General features: G+C 48.7%; 2 protein-coding genes across 2 annotated transcripts in view; both read right to left on the minus strand.

Annotated features, from left to right (window-relative positions):
- The window catches only part of LOC308427396 (guanine nucleotide-binding protein G(s) subunit alpha isoforms XLas-like), a gene marked incomplete at its 5' end in the record, with an annotated part of 48616 nt that overhangs the window by 11734 nt on the left and 18806 nt on the right, over positions 1-18076 (minus strand). Inside the window, 3 exons of the mRNA XM_080925531.1 lie at positions 374-446; positions 4132-4372; positions 4710-4907. Of these exons, the coding sequence (XP_080781657.1) occupies positions 374-446; positions 4132-4372; positions 4710-4907 (512 nt within the window). The remainder of the gene's footprint in view (positions 1-373; positions 447-4131; positions 4373-4709; positions 4908-18076) is intronic.
- Positions 4266-6789, minus strand: LOC308427035 (uncharacterized protein). The gene is made up of 2 exons (XM_080925074.1): positions 6620-6789; positions 4266-6439 (listed from the first exon to the last, which is right to left on the minus strand). The coding sequence occupies exon 2, from the start codon at positions 6010-6012 to the stop codon at positions 5182-5184; it is 831 nt and encodes a 276-aa protein (XP_080781200.1). The 5' UTR covers positions 6013-6439; positions 6620-6789; the 3' UTR covers positions 4266-5181.

Below are 18076 nucleotides of genomic sequence, written 5' to 3' on the forward strand. Positions count from 1 at the left end.
GCCATGTTGGAGCCGCACTGCAGCAGACGAGGCTGCGGCAGAGGACCTGGCCTCAGAGACGCTGTCACCCGGCCAAGTGCTGTTCACTGTCCTCTGCAACCAGGCACCATTTTCCAGCGCGAGGGGCCGCTTGGGTGGACACCGGTTCTCTTACTCTTATTCCTATTTGTTGCCCCAAAGGTTGAGAAGGGTGTGGGGGCGCACCCATCAGCTTTCTTGGGCTGTCTAATATGCAAATTAGAAAAAAATGATTAGTGGCAATTAGCAGCTGTGCTTTCTAGAGGTTAGTATACACTCCTTCAAAAATCCTGCGTCTCCTACAGGCCAGGTAAGGCCTGTCCTGCTCAGTGCCCTGCTCGGATTTGACACTTACTCTCCGTTAAACCCATTAACATGCAGGATCCTCATCTGCTTCACAATGGTGCTTTTGCCAGACTCTCCAGCACCTGAGAAAGGAAAGTGAGGGCTTGGGTTAAGAAACAGGCTTGTCACACTTCACCTGGATGATGGCCTTGGAAAGCAGCAAAAGCAGCACACAACAACACACACAGTGACACAACTGCAAACCTCCTTCACATGACGACGCAGCGAAACAACAAACGCGTCCAACATAGCGTCTACCTGAAGTATCTCACCATAGAGTAACAAGCAAGAATTAAGGGCTCTGCTGTTCTTAAGCAGCTTTTTTTTTTTCCTTGTGAGTTTTGTTGTTGTTTTCTCTTTGGGTTTTTAAAACTCATGAGGCCATGAAGGAATGACGTAATTGTCATTGGAGTGGTGAAAATTTTAAGTCAAAACTGTGAACTTAGTATGAAATGTGGTCAAAGGTACACAGAAATGCAGCAGCCACCTAATTTCCTGTTTGTTAGTCATTTTATGGCTAAAATACTCAGGAATGGCAGACAATGCCTAGACACTGCAGACTCCCCCTATCACGTCCCGCTGCAGCACCTCCCAACGCCACAATGCAGCTGCTCTCTTGCATGCCTCAGGTCCACCCTAAAACCACAGGGCTACACTGTATCCACTTATCCACTCCCTTCCCCTACAAAAGGAATCTTTCTAAAGATAAATTTTTCTCTGGATACAACTACCATGTTGCAGAGGGAAATGGAAGGCCCATCAATTATCTGTCAGCAGCAGAGGGGCGGGGGGAGCAAAAACAAAATAGCAAAAAAACACAAAAAACACATTTCATTATCAAACATGGCACTTGAAACCTCATTAGCATCAGGCAACATGCAACATCAACAGTACCAAGAATTTCCAAAAAAAAAAAAAAAAAGATAAGACTTTAATTATATGCACAAATACTCCTGGAAGGTCCTGAATAGAAGATTCTAGGCTTTTTCTCAGCTAAAGAAGTAAATAGGAACACAAGCCTCCATTTTAAACCACCTTTTCCTTCTAAAATAGTATTTGGAGGACCCTCCTGCCCCACCCCATTTCCATCAAGTTAGAGGGAAGATAGTTATTCCGCTTTTCTTTTTGCAAATGTACTTTTGAACCAGTATTCCCTATGGGAATGGTCTTCCCCCTCCTCCCACAAAAATCTAAATATATATATATAGTTTAAAATCTTGTTCTTTTTCTCCATATTGTTTCTGTTTTGATGCTCAGAAGCGCATTCCTCCCACCCCACCCCACCCAGCATTCAGTTTACCCCCCCCATTTCTCCACCCCTCCACTTCACCCCTCCACTTCTCCATCCCTCCACAAGGCTATAAGCAAGATTTGTAAAAGTTGAAACTGGTTTCCACAGCAGCATTGATTTCAGAGTAGACACCATCTGAATGAGCAAAATTCTCATAAATTAAATATAAAAGGCAATATTTGAGTGGGGGGGTTCCATGAAGGAACCATTCTCAGAATGGTAACATTTGTGACACTTTTTTTGTGGGGGGGAGAGAGCACTAGATCCGTGCCTCAGTTTCCACATTTGTAAGAAGAGAAAATTGGGCTGAAAAGTAACTGCCGGGCTTTTGTTTGTTTTGTGGCTCTGCAATTTGCATACTAGAAGTTAAGATGGGTTAAAGAAAAGGAGGTTGGGAGTATTAGGTTTCCTTTGTGGGTAATTATTTAATTTTAAGAAATGTAAAATGTTGCCAATAGCTAGGGCAACAGATTTCTGTGCCAAAGGTCATCAATAAATTGTGGCACAATGCAGCCATGTAGACCAGAGACTTCAGAGCAGGCGGGGTGGGCTCACAACTGCAGTCTCAAATAAGTGGGGACATTTGAAATCACTGTAAACACACAAAAAAAAAAAGGCGTTAGAAATTTGGTGTGTCATTAACATCATAGTGGACTTAAATAAGCACTCATATGAGCAAAAATGCACCAGACAGAAGATTCTAGATGTTTCCAGGTGTGTACTTTGAAATCAAGGTGTATGAATATTGACACTTGCAGCATATTTATGCGTTTAGACGTTTCCCATATATCATCTAATTACTGAATTTCAAAAGCACTAACAACCAACGGGATTATTTTCACTTATTAATTTTTTGCTTTGCTAAATCTGGCCCAGGGAGAACAAAGACTTGACCCCATCCAAAAAGATCAAACCAAACGCCACCGCGAATTAATACAGCCTACTACATTTTATTTTTGATATTTAAACTACTTTGTTGAAAAGTGACCCCGCACAAATTTATTCAGATAGCCAAAATACCAAGAAGTGGGAAGCTTCCGTTCTAATTAACACAGTGTGGTGTTTTTGTGGTCGTTTCAACAATTTTCATGTGTGTCTCTGTGCTTTATGCTGCCCCCCCCACCCCAGGACCTTAAAAGAAAAAAGGAGGAGAGACATCCTTTTAGTTTGGGATCCCCCCCCCCTTCTTTTTTTCTTTCTTTTCTGCCAAGGAGGAAAAGCCGCAGTGAAAAAAAGAGAAGGAAAACCAAACAACCAAATGTCACTTGCCAAACAACTAATTAATGTCTTTTCATCAGCTTCTACTCGAGTCTCCTCAGAGCGCTGAGTTCCCCCCTCCCACCTTGAAAAGGACAAAAATTTTAAAAACGCCATTTCGAAACCAAGAAGCCATTTACAGACAAATGTCATTTTTTTCTAGTTTTTATCTTATTTATGAGTCTGTTTAAGACAGGATTTTAGTTTTTCACTTGTCTCCACTCCCGAAGAGGCTGAGTACCAGGAAAACGTGTGTTAATTGTTTGCTGCACGGGAGGGGACACAGCTGGGGGGGTCATCTGCTACCATTTAATGCTCTTCTTTGCTTTTCAAAAAAGCCTGCAAGTCTAGAAGGGGGAGAAAAGGTCACACTGTGAAATGACGTGTCATTTGGCTTCACTGGGCACTTTACGTACTTTTTTTTTATTTTCATTTTTTTTTTTTTTTGATCTTATTCGATTTGATTCTCCTTCTCTTCCTTCCACGGCCAGGCCTGGCTCAGGACACGTCTGCTCCGCGCACAGTCAGTCGGTCCTGCCCGAATCGCCCCGAGTCGCGCCCAGAGTCCGCCACGCTCCCTCCCCCCCCCACTTCGGCGCCACGACTTGCCCGCGCCCCCTCCCCCCTCTGCACCACCTTTACCGCCCCGTCCTTTCCGAGGGGCTGATGTCACCCGCCCCCCCACCCAGGCGGCTACTTCCCTCGCCAGAGCCTCCCGGGCCCAGGTCCCCAAGTCCCTCTTAGTGGCCTTGGCCTCTCTTCGGGCCCCCTCCCAACAAATCGCACGCCCCAGTGAGGCGGGTCCCCCTCCCTGGGCCCGCCGGCCCGTTTCCTGTCCCTAGCCCTACTCTGTCGCAGTCCGAGGGGCCCTGTGAGCCTCCCCTCCCCCTCCCGACACGCACCCTGGCCCCTGGCACTAAGTAGGCCTCGCGCGGACCGCGAGCCAGGGACGTGTGTGGGGGGGGGGGAGTGTGGCCAACTGAGGGGACGAGACCGAGCTAAGGGGCCCCACGCCCAGTTTGCAGCCCCCTCCCGGCCGAATTCAGCCCAGGGGTCCCCTTGACGGCCTCGCCCCCTGCACGCGCGCGGCCCAACGGGCCAGAGGGCCTGGGAGCGAGCGCCAGAGCGCCGGGGAGGGGGGCGGGCTCGGCGCGCGCGGCCTTGCGGGTCGCCCCGCGGCACTCCCGGGCCGGGCCGGCTCCCCCCCGGGCCGCCCTTACCCAGCAGCAGCAGGCGGTGCGTGGCCCGGTAGACCTGCTTGTCCTTCTGCAGCTGCTTCTCGATCTTTTTGTTGGCCTCGCGCTGCGCCTTCTCCTCGTTGCGCTGGTCCTCGGTCTTACTGTTGCCGAGGCAGCCCATGGCGGCGGCGGGGCGCGGCCGGGCTGCGGGGCGGCGGGGACGGGGCGGGCGGCCTCGGGCGGGCCGGGAAAGCCGGGAACGCGGGGAGGGTGGCGGCTCGGACTAAGGCAAGCGCGCAGCTCTCCGCCCCTCGCTCCGGGGCCGAGGCGGAGCAGAGCAGGAGCCGCGGGAGCTGCTGCCGCCGCCGCCGCCGCCGCCGCTCTTATTGCCTCGGCCCGGGCCCGCCGCCCCGACCCAAAAGCGCCGCGGCGGGCGGGGGAGCGGGGGGAGGCGGAGGCGACGGCGGCGAGGGGGGTGGGAAGAGGAGGAGGAGGAGGAGGGCCGCGGCTGGGAGGGCGGGCGCGGGCGCCGGGAGGCGGTGCCCAGAGGCCGGGCAGGGGTCCCAGCACCCACGTCTAGCCCAGGCCGGCTCCACAGAGGGGTCGCCCCCTTGCCCCACCCGCAGTTCGGGGCCGGGGCCTGGCCGTACGGCGGGGGAAAAGGGGGCGGCCCCGCGGTGGTGACGACCCCTCACACGATGCCAGCGCTCCACCCCCGGGCCGGGCGGCCCCCGATCCCCCTCCTCCTGCAGCAGCAGGGCGGGCAGGCGCCGCCAAGGGGCCGGGGTGGGCGGAAAGGGAGGGAGTGCGGGCCCGGACTTAGGAAAATTTCGAAAAGGAGAGAGAGAGGGAGAGGGAGAGAGAGACACTGAGAGAGCCAGAGAGCAGGGAACTTGGAGAAAAGCAAGGAAAGCACTAAGCAAAGGACATTGCAACCGAAAAGGAAAATGTGTCCACACACAAGCACTAATAAAGATCCACACTACACAGCAATGGTGGTGGAAGGTGGTGGTGAATGTGGTGTTGGTGTTGATGGTGGTGGTGGTGGTCAATGACAATGTAGATGGTGGTGGTGGAGGGGTGGGGGGCTGACTAGATGAGCCGCTCGTCGCGCCCCCGGCGCCCGGTGCCCCTGGCCCGGGAGCGCCCACGGCCTCTGCGCTTGGCGCGACCACTCAGGAAGGAGAAGAAGGCGCAGCCCAGGAACACTCTGAAGCAGCAGGTCGCCCCGAACACGAAGCCGCAGCCTCTGCCCTGCTCCGTGCGCCGCTGTAGCAGGAAGTTGAGCACCCAGGAGGGGCTGCGCACCGAGAACACCAGGAACACCACGAGGGGCATGTGCGCGCTGAGTGCGCCTACCTTGGCAGGCCCGGGCCGCCACACGACGCCCCCCACGCGGGGAGGCGCATAGTAGGCATCATCTTCATCTTCAGTGTCACTGTCCCACTCGGCCCAGGCCCTACTCGCGCCCCCGGCGGCGGCGCCCTCTCCGAGCCCGGCGGCGCCCTGAGCGGCGCCCTCGTCTTCGCTTGCGGTGGTGGCGGCGGCGCCCTCGCGGCCTCGGGCCTCTGCTCGGGCTTCTGGCACATTCTTCTTCTTCTTCTTCATCATCTTCTCCAACTTCTTCCTCTCTTTCTCTCTCTTCTTCTCCTCCTTTCTCCTCTGTTCCAGAAGCTTCTTCTCCATCTTCTTGCGCTCTTTGTCGGTCAGCAACTTTGCGGGCAGCGCATCGCGCCCTGCGTTCACGAAGACCTTGACGGACTTCGGGGGCTTCGCGGGGTTCCCATTCTTCTGCGAAGCGAACGGTTCTGCCAACACCGCAGCCGCCACGGCAGCTTCGGCAGCCACTTCGGCGGCAGCCGCGGCTGTCTTCCTCTCGCTCTCGGCCGCTCGGGCTCTGAGCTTCATGGCCATCTTCAGCATGGTTCTCCAGCCACCTCGGGGTGCTTGGCTCGCGCCTGGCTCGGGCGGTCTGTTTGCCCCCGGCCTCGGGCTTCCCGGCTCCTGTGCGCCCCGTGTCGGGGGGCTCAGCTGAAGTCTCTGCTCTGCTGTCTTGGGGTCACCGAGTGAGGCTTCCCGGGCTTCGAAGGGGGCTGATGGGCTGGCTGCCTAAGAGTTAGCGTCAAAAAGGATGAGCAAAGAAAAAAAAGCGAGAACAAACCAAAAAAGCACCCAACAAACATCACGAAACCAAAAAGCAAGCAAGAAATAAGAAATGCCCAACAACTCAGAAAAGAGGGGGAAAGAGTATAGAAAAGACACAAAATAACAATAACACAAGAAAAAGGAAAGTGTAAAGGTGCAGAAGACAAGAGTTTGCTATTACCCTTAGGTGCTCCTTAGGTTAGCTCTTGGGGACGCCAATGAAGAAGAGAAAAGAGAAAAGAAAGCAAATTGGAGGGAGCCTGGGAGGCGCGAGGCAGGGCAGCAGCGCCAGGCGCCTCTGCCCTGTCCCGGCTCTTGCCCGGTGCTCTTGCCCGTGTCGGGCACCTCGCACTTGGGCGGGAAGACCCCACGCTCCCGGACTTACATGTGAGTGAGGCGCACTCACACGCAAGGCAGCGCCTGCCTGCCCGTCTGCCTGCCGCCGCCAAGCGCTGGGACAAGGGTTCGTTCCAGCCGGTGCTGCAGCCCCGAGCCCGAGAGCTGGGAGCTAGCGAGCGCCGCTGGTACCAGCCACCTGAAGCAGCCCGCTCCGCGGTGCCGACGCGACTGAGTGTCCCCGCCGCGGAGCGGGCTTTTCTAACCAGCCTGATGACGCCCCAACCTCTTCAGAGGACCGACCCATAGCAATGGCCCCTATAAAGCGAAGGGGAAGCGGGAAAAATCGGCCCACCGAGGACGTGCCCAAATGGGCTGCGCCGCAGGCGGGGGATGAGGGCCGATGAACTGGCACCTCTAGTGTGGGTAGGGGGCGTGGGGAGTAATCTACTGAGGGGTACGGGCGAGCCCAAGACGGTGGGCACCCGACCCCGCCTCCTAAACCTGCCTCCCAGTTTTCCGTGTAGTGGTGTAGCCCTGGGCAGCGTGGAAAGTATGCGACGACGACAAACGACGCTTACCCATGTGCGCCTTCTTACCTCAGCTTCCCAGATAGCGCACGCGGGGACGGCGGCACACCCCTCCCACCCTGCGGCGCGTGCCCGTGGAGGTGGATGGCGGCGGGTTAATTAATCGGGATGCCCCAAATGGGGGTTCGGATCTCCTCACAAGCTGTATTATGTATACCCGACTACCATGGATAGAAGAATCAGGCAGCATTATGCAGGCAAGGCGACAGCCCAGGAGAAGAGCCATGGCGGTGGTGGATGGCGGTGGTGCATCCGGACTGCTTCTAGGTGGGAGAGCTGGTAGCCTGGCTCAGGCGCCACGCGGGGCTCTAGAATAAAAGGGGAAAAGTACTTTACTGAACACGAACTTTTTGAAGAATTATTTCATAACTCACAAGTGTCCCGCCCCATTCCTTGGCCTCCACACTAGGACATGGTAGAGAGCACCGGGCTAAGTCAAAGGGCAAGGACATTCCGTTCGGAACCACCTTCCTCGGGTGGACTTGAGGGTCTGCCACTGGGGTCTACTGGGATACAATTCATTCATTCATTCAATAACTGACCCCACAAGCACCTTGTGCCCAGGTAGACAGAGCCAAGGGTCAGACTAAGACATGGCCCCTTCCCTAAATGGGACAAGGCAGGCGCCAGTAAACCCGCATCTGCCGAGTATCATAAACTCTCTTCCAACGTAGCCTTCCTTTCACTTTTGAACACAGTTCGTAAAACTTGGAATGCTGGGAAGAAGGAAACAGAAATGTAGACTCTGAATACAAACACACCCAGGGGCCCGAAGAGGAGAGGGCGAGCGGCTTCGAATAAGTTATTGCGGACAGCTCTAGCTTTGAAAATAGCAAGACAGAGCTGATCACTCCCTCAGCGGGTTTTCGGTACTCCTTCCCTCAAGTTTACCACCTCAAAAGTCAGAAAGGGCGCGCCTTATAAAGCTACAGTGTCCTGTTTTTCTTGGTCCTTGCGGCTACAGTTATACCCCCATTCTACACTTAAAACAAAGAAAAAACAAACAAAAACGGATTTGAAAGAACTACAGAAAGCGATTGAAAGCAACCAAGGGTTTCTTGGAATTAAGAGCAGGAAGCTAAACCTATCAAATGGGCCTCTGCCGCCTTTTACTCTGTCTCGACTTTCTCTGAGTCCTCAAAAGTTACTTTTTTTATCCACAGCTGATTATGACCTCTTTTCATCACCACAACACACGTCAAAAATACAAAAAAACTCAAAGCAACTACTGCCCCCGGTTGATACTCTTTTTTTTTCCTTTTTTTTTTTTAAACCTAACCAGACTGGATGAGAAGAAACATTTAACTGCTCCTGCTGTGCTTGAATGACAGTCTTGAGTTTCCAAGCCTCGGCCTGCTCTGCTAGAGATGGCCTGAAGACAGGGGCTACCTTTCACTTCTTCACACAGTCAACAAAAACTTCTCCATTGAATTTGATTCATCTGTCATTTGTGAAGTTAAAGACTTAGAAGAGAGAGGACCTGGCCAGAAATTTCGGTTCTGCTCCAGTTGTTCAAAAGCCTCTTCCTTCCTGCTTCCAGTATGCCGAAGCACAAGATACATTGTATTTAAAAGGTAAGGAGTTAACAGTAGCCAGCACAACCTCCACACCTCTACAATATCTACATAATCAAACACTGAGCGTAATGAAGAGTCTCTGGGCCTTCTCCTATTAGATAAATATCACACCTAATCTTTAAGAAGAGTGAACTGTCCAATGGCACACAGTGAGACATGTTGTAGGCAAGTCACAGTTGAGACCATTGTCCTAGCAACCTGTAACACAATGTCAGGGTTTTCTCCATTCAACTCCTAACTTAGACATTCTTGGGGGAGGGAAGGATTTTTTTTTTAACTGTTAAGTTTTGCCTGTGTTTTATTATGACCTAACCAGGGATCCGTAAAGAAAGCATTTACTTTGTAAATAAATGGCTGCAGGTGGTCCCGAGGGTTTATAGGTAAGCAAGGACACCAAGAGTCTGAAACACAAGCTGCCTTGTGGTCTGTTCAGTTTTCTGTTTTCACTTGACACAAAGTGAAAAAAGAGATTTTATTTAATTGGTACGGTGAGCTGACACCATCTATGGTTTTGGCCTAGCATCGACCTGCCTGAGCCCTGAGAGGATGTATGTTTTGTTTTGTTTTGTTTTTTTTTTTTTTTTTTTTTTTTGAAACTCTTCCAGAGTCGGAACTCACAATGTAGGACTTGTGGGTTACCAATTGATTTTAATAAATTGCCCTACAATTTTAAATACTACGTTTATGCTTTGAAAGTAAAGCAAATGAATTATCATAATTCCTGGAACACTGCACTAGAAATGCTCCAGTGAAAAGTGTCCTCATCAGATTCAGGGACACATGGGCATTAGAGAAACCTTAAAGCTCCGAGTGAGACCATAAAATACATTGGCAGAGAGGATACAGGCTTCTCCCTGGCTCACGCCAAAGCCAGAAAGTTGGAATAACACATTCCTCACCTGAAATACTGGGTCACCTAACATATAGCTTGACTGCACACTTCAAGCTTGAGGTTTTGACTCTGTGAGCTTATAAGTTTTGTATTCCTCAGCCCTGCTGTATCTTTCTTTTGAGTAAAAATGTTTCATCTACTTTCAGAAGTGACAACATTGCTATAGGTTAGAATCTTGGAAATTGTATTTTTACTTAATGATGTGAGTTTTTGGACAAGAATGTCTTTCTGAGCCTTTCATTAGTTGGAGGTCATTGTAAGCAACTTTCCAAGAGCCTAGAGAAAACACAATTATGATATTATTTTAATAGCCCAGGAAACAATAACTAGGCTTCCACTGAAACAGAAACCTTAGCTCCAAGGCTTTAATAATAGTACTTAGTGATGCACTCTGTCTTCAAAGCACATTCTGCACTTTAATTAGTCAGATGACTGGAACTGTTGCTACAGATAAACGTTACTTGCAGCTTTGGCCATACTGGAGGTGAAAGCAGGTATTGTAAAAAGCTCTTCTAGTCCCGGCTAATCTCCATAAGAAGGCCTTAATACTTAGAACTGGAAAGTTTTTCAAACTCCAATGTCATGACCACTCATGACTTTTTTTTCATGTCACACCCACCAGTTAGTATTTCAACTACAAAGTAACTCCAAATGTACAATCTATACTAGGCATGATATTTACATGTCGCCTCATGAGTTCTAAGTCAACTGCTGAAGAATAAACTAAGTACATGAAATTTCCCTGTTCTATATCCATCAGCTAATCCTCAAATAATGTGTTTTTAACTTAGAATAGAATCTCACTTGAATAGTTCAAACCAAATAAAGAAGGGCATTGGCCAATGTGTTGGCACCCGATTTTTTGAGCCTGTGGGTTTGTTTGTTTTCTTTTGGTATGGTTTGGTTTTGGTTTGTTTGTTTGAGATGACACATGTTTAAAACCATAGCTCAGAATTAGAGGGCAGCTGAGACTTTCTGTAGCCTTCACTGACTATCTGTGATCCAGCTAGGAAAGTGACTCCTGTAAGATAAACTGCTTGGTCTCCACCACAGAAGCCTGATTCCCCTCCCTATGACTTATAAAAAGGGGACCAGAAGGAGATGAGAGGATCTCTCTTCCCTTTGAAACTTAACTCTAAACAGTACATTGATTGTCCTGGCTAAACACTTTAGACAGTAAGAGATAAAGGAGAGAAAGATTCCCCTAGGAAGATCTCAGCTGCATAATCATGAACCACAGAACTCATGAGTAACGTGGAGAAAGAAGAGAGGGCAGAGGGGCACACCAGCTTCAACAGGATACCCATGAACCAGCCTAGCAGAGAGCATGACTGTGTGAAAGATTATTAAAGAGTTCTCCCAACTAACAACTACTTTCCCTAAAGTTAAAGTTGGTGCAACTGGTGATGTGATCCTGACATGGAGAAGAGAGAGCACTGAAACCTTCTGCTAAAACACAAAATCTTCAGCTAAGGTAAGTTTGTTAAGATAGACATGGCAGCTCATGACTGTAACCCTAAAACTCAGGAATTTAAGGTAAGAGGAGCTATTTGAGTTTGAGGCTAGCCTGGGCTATAGAGTAATACCATGTCTCAATAAAATATACAAACATAGCCTCTGCCAAATGCTTATATTTTCATTATTTTTAGATTCTGAACAATGCTACCCCACCCCCCAGATTCAGTTATTCAAAATTAGTCCTATCCCAAGAACTAGGTTAGCTAAAAACCTGAGTTGACAACAAATATTTTGTAGCTTGGTGAGGATACTGACCAAAATGCATTTCCAAATAGTGGATGACTTGACTAGTCCCACTTTGGGACAACTGAGATTCTGATGGGAGCCAGGGGTCCTTCAGTTCTACAGCGTTCTCTTTGTCTGTTAGGAAACCCCAAATTAAGTTATCAATGTGACATACCTAATCACACGTTTAATTCTTCTGGAGGTGTAGTATCTTTTCATCTTTTTGTGTTTGCTCACACACATTGAAATTGGAAAATGTATAATTATTATTTAGCTCCACCTGTTTCCCCAAGGGCATAAAAAAGCACAGCCCCATCCAGTGAGGAAGGCTCTTTGGAAGGTACACGTGCAGAAGTCCCTGTCTGCCCTTGTACAGACAGATGGCTCAGTGTTTGCTAGAATGTCAGTGGCAGCACCCTGCTAGCACCAGCGGGGCCCAGATGTGGCTCTCTAGAGGTCTCTGCCTAGCTCTGGAAATATCAAACTGGAGGAAATTCTGGAGCCCAAAATTGTCAGACATTTTTTAAGAAGCCTGGAGACTGGATAAAAGGACATGTTTTATGAGCTACAGACCTCAGCTGTACCTACAGCCACATCCCAGGGTCTCTTTACATACCCCCCAATACTGGGAAAGTCGCCTTGGCTCATATTCTTGAACATTCCTGTCTATCCCTTTCATTAGTCTGTACTACATTCTCAGATTACAACTCCTTTTATGCTCATTACATCCCCCAAATTAAAAGAGTGTCTCTGACCTCGAAAAGAATACAAAGCAGACTGGTTTTAAAAACTAAATCTAGCCAATTTCTTTCAGGACTTCAGGTGGCTTCTGCTGCTTTTATTAGCTAGAGATGCCAACATCTTCACTAAGAAAGACTGGCTAATATGTCTGAGGGTAGGTATTTAAAATGCGTGTTACTGTTGGAGAACATGGACTGACATAAAATGATAAACATAAATTCAGATTGGGTGAGGATAACAGACTGGTTTTAAAGTCCCGTGGAAAGAAGGGGATGGAAGCCCCCAGCTGCTGAGAAAAGTATCTGCTCTGAGTAGCTGAAAGTACGACGGAGAAGAACATCAACTTCTCCTTCTGGCTGCTACAGCTGCAGCTACTGAGGAATGTGAGCCTGCCTCACTTACAGCCCCCATCCTTCACTGTACCAGAAATGGCCTTTTCAAAGAGGTGTAGTGCCTCACACCTGAAATCTCAGCACTCTGGAAGCTGGCACTGGAGGCAGGAGGATTGCCATGAGTGAGAGACCAGCTTAAGCCAGAGAGTGAGACTAGGGGTTAGGTCTTAACAAAAGACCGCTAGGATGAGTGAAGAAATATTGTCCCTATTAGCCAAACAAATAAAGGATCTCGAGAAATCTCCTAAGGGTTAATAGGCAAACACTACCAACATGGAATGGTTTATTTTTCCTAAGGAACAGTACAATACCAGCTAATGTGGAAAACATGCTACAGCTGTGACTTGCAGCTTGGACACTAGCTCAAGTGACAGGTGTACCCATCACTTGCCCAGACTGGCTGAAATTACAAGGCCTAACTCAGATACCCCCAATTAACTGATGCCAACATTGTATCCATCCAGGAAAGAGCTCTGGCTAAGGGCACAGCAGAACATGTGTTCTCAGTCTTCAACCTTTCAACAATAGTGTCAGCCTTGGGCCAGAAGAGAGCTGGGGCTCCCTAACTGCAGAACCAGAAAGCCTGGATGGCTCTTCCTAAGGAAGGCAGGAGAAAGCAGCTAGCTTCTCTAATGTTTGTTTCAGGGTTCTAGGAAGCGTGTCACCAAAATTGGTGTCATTAAAGGAGGTGGCACAAAGCTGGACATCCAGTGGTGAACTATAACATACTACTTAGGCCTATTTTTATCACTAGGTTGCAGTGTCCTAACAGTAAGAAAGGAAGCCTGGGAAAGTAGCCCTTCACCTATAGAGGAGGCCAGTACCCTGGGGTCAAAAGTCAGCAGTCACCTGATGACCTGAACACTAGAAAAGAGAGGTAGATGGGACCTTAGTCCAAACCCTGGGGTTCTGGGTAGGGTTGCAACTGCTCGGAAAGAGTGGCACTGAGGTGTACGGAGCCACCTAAGCCAAATGCAAAGAGATGAGGTTATGTTTGCCAAGTCCTACTTTGGCCCTTTTTGCTCAGAGCAAAGGCCCTTGACTGTCTTTGGTCAAGATGGTTGAGCTATATAGTAAGGTTGATTGCAAACTCAGTTGGGATCAAGAGATATCCTGGCAATTTAAGGGCATACCACGGTCTAAAAGCCTGCCTGGCCCTGAACTAGGGCTTTTAACTCAAACATCTTGGTAGCTTCTGTAACATGGTTGCTGAAAGGATGACTTTCTTAAATAATCTTTATCATTTAATTTCTATTGAGGAGGTAGGTTAGAAGTAGCAACATTTCCCCTTTGCCTGAGGTGTTTGTAGACAGAGCTAGACTAAACCACAAAGGAACTGACCTGTCATCCTCTCTCCCACCTGCCTAGCTTTTTACTGCACTGATAAACCAGAAGGGGATGGGGGGGGGGGGGAGTCTGGCATAGACCAGCTAATTGTCTATGCAGATGAGAGAGAGAAAGAGAGAGAGAACTGATTAGCTTGGTTCAGTTTTGGTGACTGTGAGATAAAAGATGCACAGAGGACATCAATTTATGCCAAACTAAATTTATAGACATTTTTCTTTTGTGATAAAAGCACTTTTCATTGTTTTTTTTTTTTTTTCCATGAACTGGATCAAGCTTGTTGTTAACTAAGACAAAGCAAGGGTGAATGGCGTTTGCTTCCTCTAAATCAAAGATGGCTGCGGGCACTAGACAGACCCTGCCTCTGAGGATGCGGATGCTGCTGGGAGCCTAACGGGTCAACTCTCCTGCCCACCTGCTTGTAGGGACCAGCCTGCTTCCTCATCCCTGGCTTCTCTCTGCAGCAATCTCCAAATGGCTACCCAAAAAAGAAAGAGGCTCCCACATCTGGTTCATGTGTAAGCTCCCTTCCTTGGCTGCCTTTGTGGTCAGAACTGTTTTCTAAAACAGAAGCTTTCTTACAGTATGCAGGCTGCATGGGGGTGTGATCGGGGCAGGGGGTAGCCGATGAATACAACTATTCAGGCAGACTGATTGCTTCTGGACAAGACATCCAGACGAGTTTTTACAATTGAACTTTCAAGCAGATTGATAGGATACATTAGTGTCAAGAAGACAAAAAACACAAGTCAGAAAGGCCACCACAGGGGTAGACAATGGAAGGCTACAGGGATGGCAGCGAGCACCACATTATTTCAAGCAAGGAAAACCTAGGTTTTTAAGTTGTGCCAAATAGCTCAAAATTCACAACAACAAAGCTACAGGGGTGAAAGAAAGGGCATCTCTGAGGCTGTACTGTCCACAGCAGTTTGGTGATGATGAAGCTAGGGCATAGCCAGAAGCCTTCTAATACTAGTGCCCTATAGAATATAAGTAAAAATTCATGTCATCTCTGCCAATGTGGATTCTAACAGAATGACAAAGACCAGACATCATTAGGATCTCGTGACCTTGGTGTTTCCACAGAATCTCTGTTATCTTCCCAAAGGGCCTGCTTATTGTTAAAAAGGGATGAAATTCTCTAATACTTTTCTTATTCTGACACTGAGAATGCCAACCCTCTAACACAGGCTTTTTCTGACCCCTAAGCTGGTTGGGTGCACCTCTACACCGCAGGAATCTGGGATGTTTTTGGGTTTTTTTTTTTTTTTTTTTTTTCTCTCCTCCAGATAACAACCATTTTAAAATGAAATCCCTAGGCAGGTAGGGCAATAAAATGGGGGGTGCTGTCCTTGTTATCTTTCCCCTGGCTCCCCAAGTATTGCTTTCCAAATAAAAAACAGGAAAAAATAGGGCCCACCTATTATATTTTTTCAAGTGTTTTCTCTAACATGGATCCACTAAAATCTGAGAGATTGCCATTCGGTCCTGCATCTGAGCGGCAGGAAGAGCAGCTCTGCACAGCCAGTGTCTAGGACAAATGCCTTGCTTGGACCTGGCTCATCTCGGGGGGAGAACAGCTCTGCATCCCTGTAGTACGCCTGACCACTGAGATTCTCTCCTCCCAGAAGATGCCACAGATGTAGCATTCTGTTTGTTAATCCGGAGTGCAGAAAACACAGTGGTTTTATTTGTGAGTGCCAGTAATTCACCTACCACAAAGCCCTAAGTCCTTACAGGTTTATTGTCAGTTGCTGGCTAATCATCATCAAAATCACTGTGTATGGAACTGTGTCAACTGAGTGAGGGGAAGAAGGTGGGAGTGGGGAGAAAACCCACATTGTCTCGGAGGAGGTGACTGTGTAGTGTGTAGCCTGGAGTCAGTGGGAGATGGACATATCTGTGAGTGCTAGACTGAAGGCTGGGGTCCCTCTCAGAGGCAACATCACTTCTAACAGACATTCTGTATGCAATGGTTACACAGAGGCGTCAAGATGGGTGGCTCAGACCCTGTCTTTTGCTCTCCACCTCACAAGCGGGGGGAGGGGGGGGGGAGCAGGGAGGCAGTGTAAAACAACACACCTCGTATGTCTCCATACCTGTGTGTGTGTGTCCCCAGGGATCTCACAGCAAACATTGGACATGCTCAGTTTACCCTTTTCTTCTCTTACTTTCCCATTCCAAGAAACCATCTCCAAGAAAGCATTTAGAATTCACTTTTATTTCTTTTCTGGACATGCTAGAGTACTTCTGGGAGCTTTGAGCTGGACAAACAACTGCTTGAAATTGGAGTACTAGAGATAAGGCCAGAGGTGGGAAGAGAAATAAGGACCTTCCTGATTCTTGCTTGACGTGAACATGGGCTCAACACCTAGGCCTGTGTATCCTCCCCAGCCCTACAACATGTCCCCTGCCTGCAGCACTGTCTGTCTCTGGGCCTGTTGGCTCTGGGTCTCCCCAGTTCTAAGGCTCTTGCATGCACACTGGAATAGCACACTGACCTTAAAGAAAGCACAATTTTCAACAGGGGCTGTGGGAAAGACTACTTGAAAAGTCTGCCAGCCACTGGAGATAGGCCCCAGCCAGAAAGTCTGGCCTAAGGACTAAAATCTCATCTTGTCCTACAGAAGGAGAGGGAGAAGCAGCTAGCAGGTGGCAGGCTCATCCCTTGCCCTTTGGGCTCTTCCCTTCACACTCTCCTGGTAGAATCTCACTTGCTGATGTAGTCCTTTCTCTGCCTGAAATCAGCCCCTCTGCTGATGGAGATTTTACCTGGAAGCAGAAAGTTCTGAGCAAAACCCTAACCTTGGGAGAGTGGGGAGAAAAACCCTTGGTTTGAGCCTGCCCAGTGTCTGCAGCAAGGGGCCTGCACGGCCAATTTTCATGGTGGGGAACAGTAGCTTCGTCATGTCTGGCTTTGTATACCAGTCATTGTCAGGATCCACAATTTAACAAAACCCAGAGGCCATTTTCCCTGTTGGCTTAGCTAAGGGGCAAGAGGAAGCTATTTTAGAAGGAAGTGGAGAAGTTTGATCGGGGAAGATAAAATCCAAATGCCTTTAATGCTTGGAGGGAAAACGTACGTGTGTGTGTGTGTGTGTGTGTGTGTGTGTGTGTGTGTGTGTGTGTGTGTTTGTGTGTGTGTGTGTGTGTGTGTGTGTGTGTGTGTGTACCATCATTTCCAGCCTTCCTGCTGCAGGCTTGCAATAAAGCTATGACTTACACGCATAATTAATCACCTTGTTCCTAGCCGAGTGTCACCCAGCTACAGGGAAGGTCATTTCTATGTGGTGTGGACACCAAGTGATTGAAGGGTCTATCTGCAACAATGTCTCATCCTGTGACAAGGTTATCCTCATCCTATGAACCATCACAGAGCTTCATGCAAGGCACCTTGAAGGTAGGTAACATTCAAAAACCAAAAGAACCTTTTCTCTCAGGGATGCTGAACTCTCTCTGCTGCCCGAATGGGACATATATTCAAACACATATTACGGGTGCAATTCATAAACTCATTCTTATCTTCAACTACTTATGCTTTAAGGAAACTCACTGGCCAGGAGCTTTCACACTTAGCTTAATTTCCTTTTTCTAAATATCATACACTTTGGGAAGGCCCCCTTTAAGTTACACTCAGGAGTTCAATTGGCAGGCTTTCTGGTTTCTAGACTGTGTGCTAGTATATAGCATGTCCAGGCTTCCCTCAGCTGAATCACTGTTGCTTAATGCTCCTTTGAGTGACTCCAGGTTAAGGTGTACAATCAACCTGTGCCACTAAGTACCAGGTTTTCCTCTGGCTGTGACCACACAGCTAGAAGGCTATTCCTACAGACAACAAAGCTATTTTGTGGCTTGTTTACTGGCCCCTCGTGGTTCGTCCTCCATGCCTGGACCTTCCAGTTCTGGTTGAAAAGAATCAAAGTGACCAGACTACCGATACACCATGCTGCCCTGGAGGTATGGTGGCTATGGGGGTCCCTACATTCTGAAAAGCCTGCTGGACAGGAGGTTGCTAAGCAGTCGCAGTCCTGAGCAGGGAAGAATGAGGTGAGAAAAACCAGTAATGAGGGCCTGACTCGCCCTCCCTGTTCCCTGCACTGCCCCTGTCCTATTGCTAGGGACTTCATTATTAAAAATGTGACTTTTCCTCATTTTGGCCTCACAGAACTCTTTATTAAGAGTAACCTTATAAGCCTTTGGCAGCTAATGGGATTAACTGAACTGAAC

Source organism: Micromys minutus, assembly GCF_963924665.1.
Source record: "Micromys minutus genome assembly, chromosome: 11".
In the NCBI taxonomy this organism is placed as follows: Eukaryota; Metazoa; Chordata; class Mammalia; order Rodentia; family Muridae; genus Micromys; species Micromys minutus.